At 57.1% G+C, this 1,204-nt stretch overlaps 1 protein-coding gene across 1 annotated transcript; it reads left to right on the forward strand.

Annotated features, from left to right (window-relative positions):
* Positions 1–39: 39 nt before the first annotated feature.
* Positions 40–894, forward strand: LOC122545034 (rhodopsin kinase GRK1-like). Its single transcript, XM_043684245.1, has 2 exons — positions 40–212; positions 249–894. Exons 1-2 carry the CDS (start codon positions 105–107, stop codon positions 855–857), a joined length of 717 nt encoding a protein of 238 aa, XP_043540180.1. The 5' UTR covers positions 40–104; the 3' UTR covers positions 858–894.
* The last annotated feature ends 310 nt before the right edge of the window (positions 895–1,204 follow it).

Below are 1,204 nucleotides of genomic sequence, written 5' to 3' on the forward strand. Positions count from 1 at the left end.
TGACTCTCTCTGTCTCTGTCTCTCTCTTCCTCTCTCTCTTTCTCTGTTATTCTCTCTCTCTCCCTCTGCCTGGTGGGTTTATTGCCTCCTGAAGGGTTAGGCCGATGGATTTTGCCGGTCTGGAGACGGTGGTGGCGAACTCAGCCTATCTGGCAGCCAGGGGCAGTATCGATAGTCACTTGGCGTTTGCCATGCAGGACAGAAGGATGAGGGCCCGCCTGAAGTTGCCCCCAGTGTCTCAGTGCCAGGCCCGCCTGAAGTTGCCCCCAGTGTCTCAGTGCCAGCCCACTGAGGGCAAGATGGACTTGACATTTGAGAGCATTTGCTGCCGGCAACCCGTGGGCAAGAGGCTGTTCCAGCAGCACCTGAGGAGCACCGAGCAGTTCAAGATGGCCGCTGGGCTGTGGCAGGTCATGGAGGACTACAACAGCAGGCCGGAGGAGGCCGAACACATCCCGCTGGCCCTGACCATCATCCACCAATACTACGATCCAGACTCCCGGGATTTCTGCTCCTTCCTGAGTGAGGAGGCCATCGCACGGGTGCATGAGGGCGCGAGGTTCGGCAAGGCTGACCTGTTCCGGGAATCGGAGCAGCAGCTCCTGAGCTACCTGGAGGCCCAGGCCTTTGAGGGCTACAAGACCAGCCAATTCTTCCAGCGCTTCCTGCAGTTCAAGGGGCTGGAGGGACAGCCGGTCGGAGAGGAGTGGTTCGCCGACTTGCGGGTCCTGGGCAAGGGGGGCTTTGGTGAGGTGTGTGCCTGCCAGATGAGGGCCACAGGAAAACTCTACGCCAACAAAAAGCTCAACAAGAAGCGGCTGAAGAAACGCAACGGCCATGAGGTAGGCAGCAGGTGATCAGAGACTGGGCTTTGAGGTGGGTGCAGCTTGGACCCCAAACCGCCCCCCCCCACCGCATACCCTCCAAAACCCCCTCACACACAGAGAAAACTAACAAAGTTCCCGCGTGCTGACTTTGAACGCAGTGTTAATACTCAGCCTTCAGTGTGAAATGGAGAAAGCCAATCAAGTCAGTGTGTCTAAACACTCCATGTTGCAGAAAGACGTCATTTAGCCCTTCCAATTCAGACTAACCCTCGAAACAGCACCCCAGCCAGACCCAGCCCATATTTCCCATGGACAATCCACCCTAACCTACACATCCCTGGGCACTATGGGACAATTTCCCATGGCCAACCCACAAA

Source organism: Chiloscyllium plagiosum, unplaced genomic scaffold (genome assembly GCF_004010195.1).
Source record: "Chiloscyllium plagiosum isolate BGI_BamShark_2017 unplaced genomic scaffold, ASM401019v2 scaf_46800, whole genome shotgun sequence".
Lineage (NCBI taxonomy): Eukaryota > Metazoa > Chordata > Chondrichthyes > Orectolobiformes > Hemiscylliidae > Chiloscyllium > Chiloscyllium plagiosum.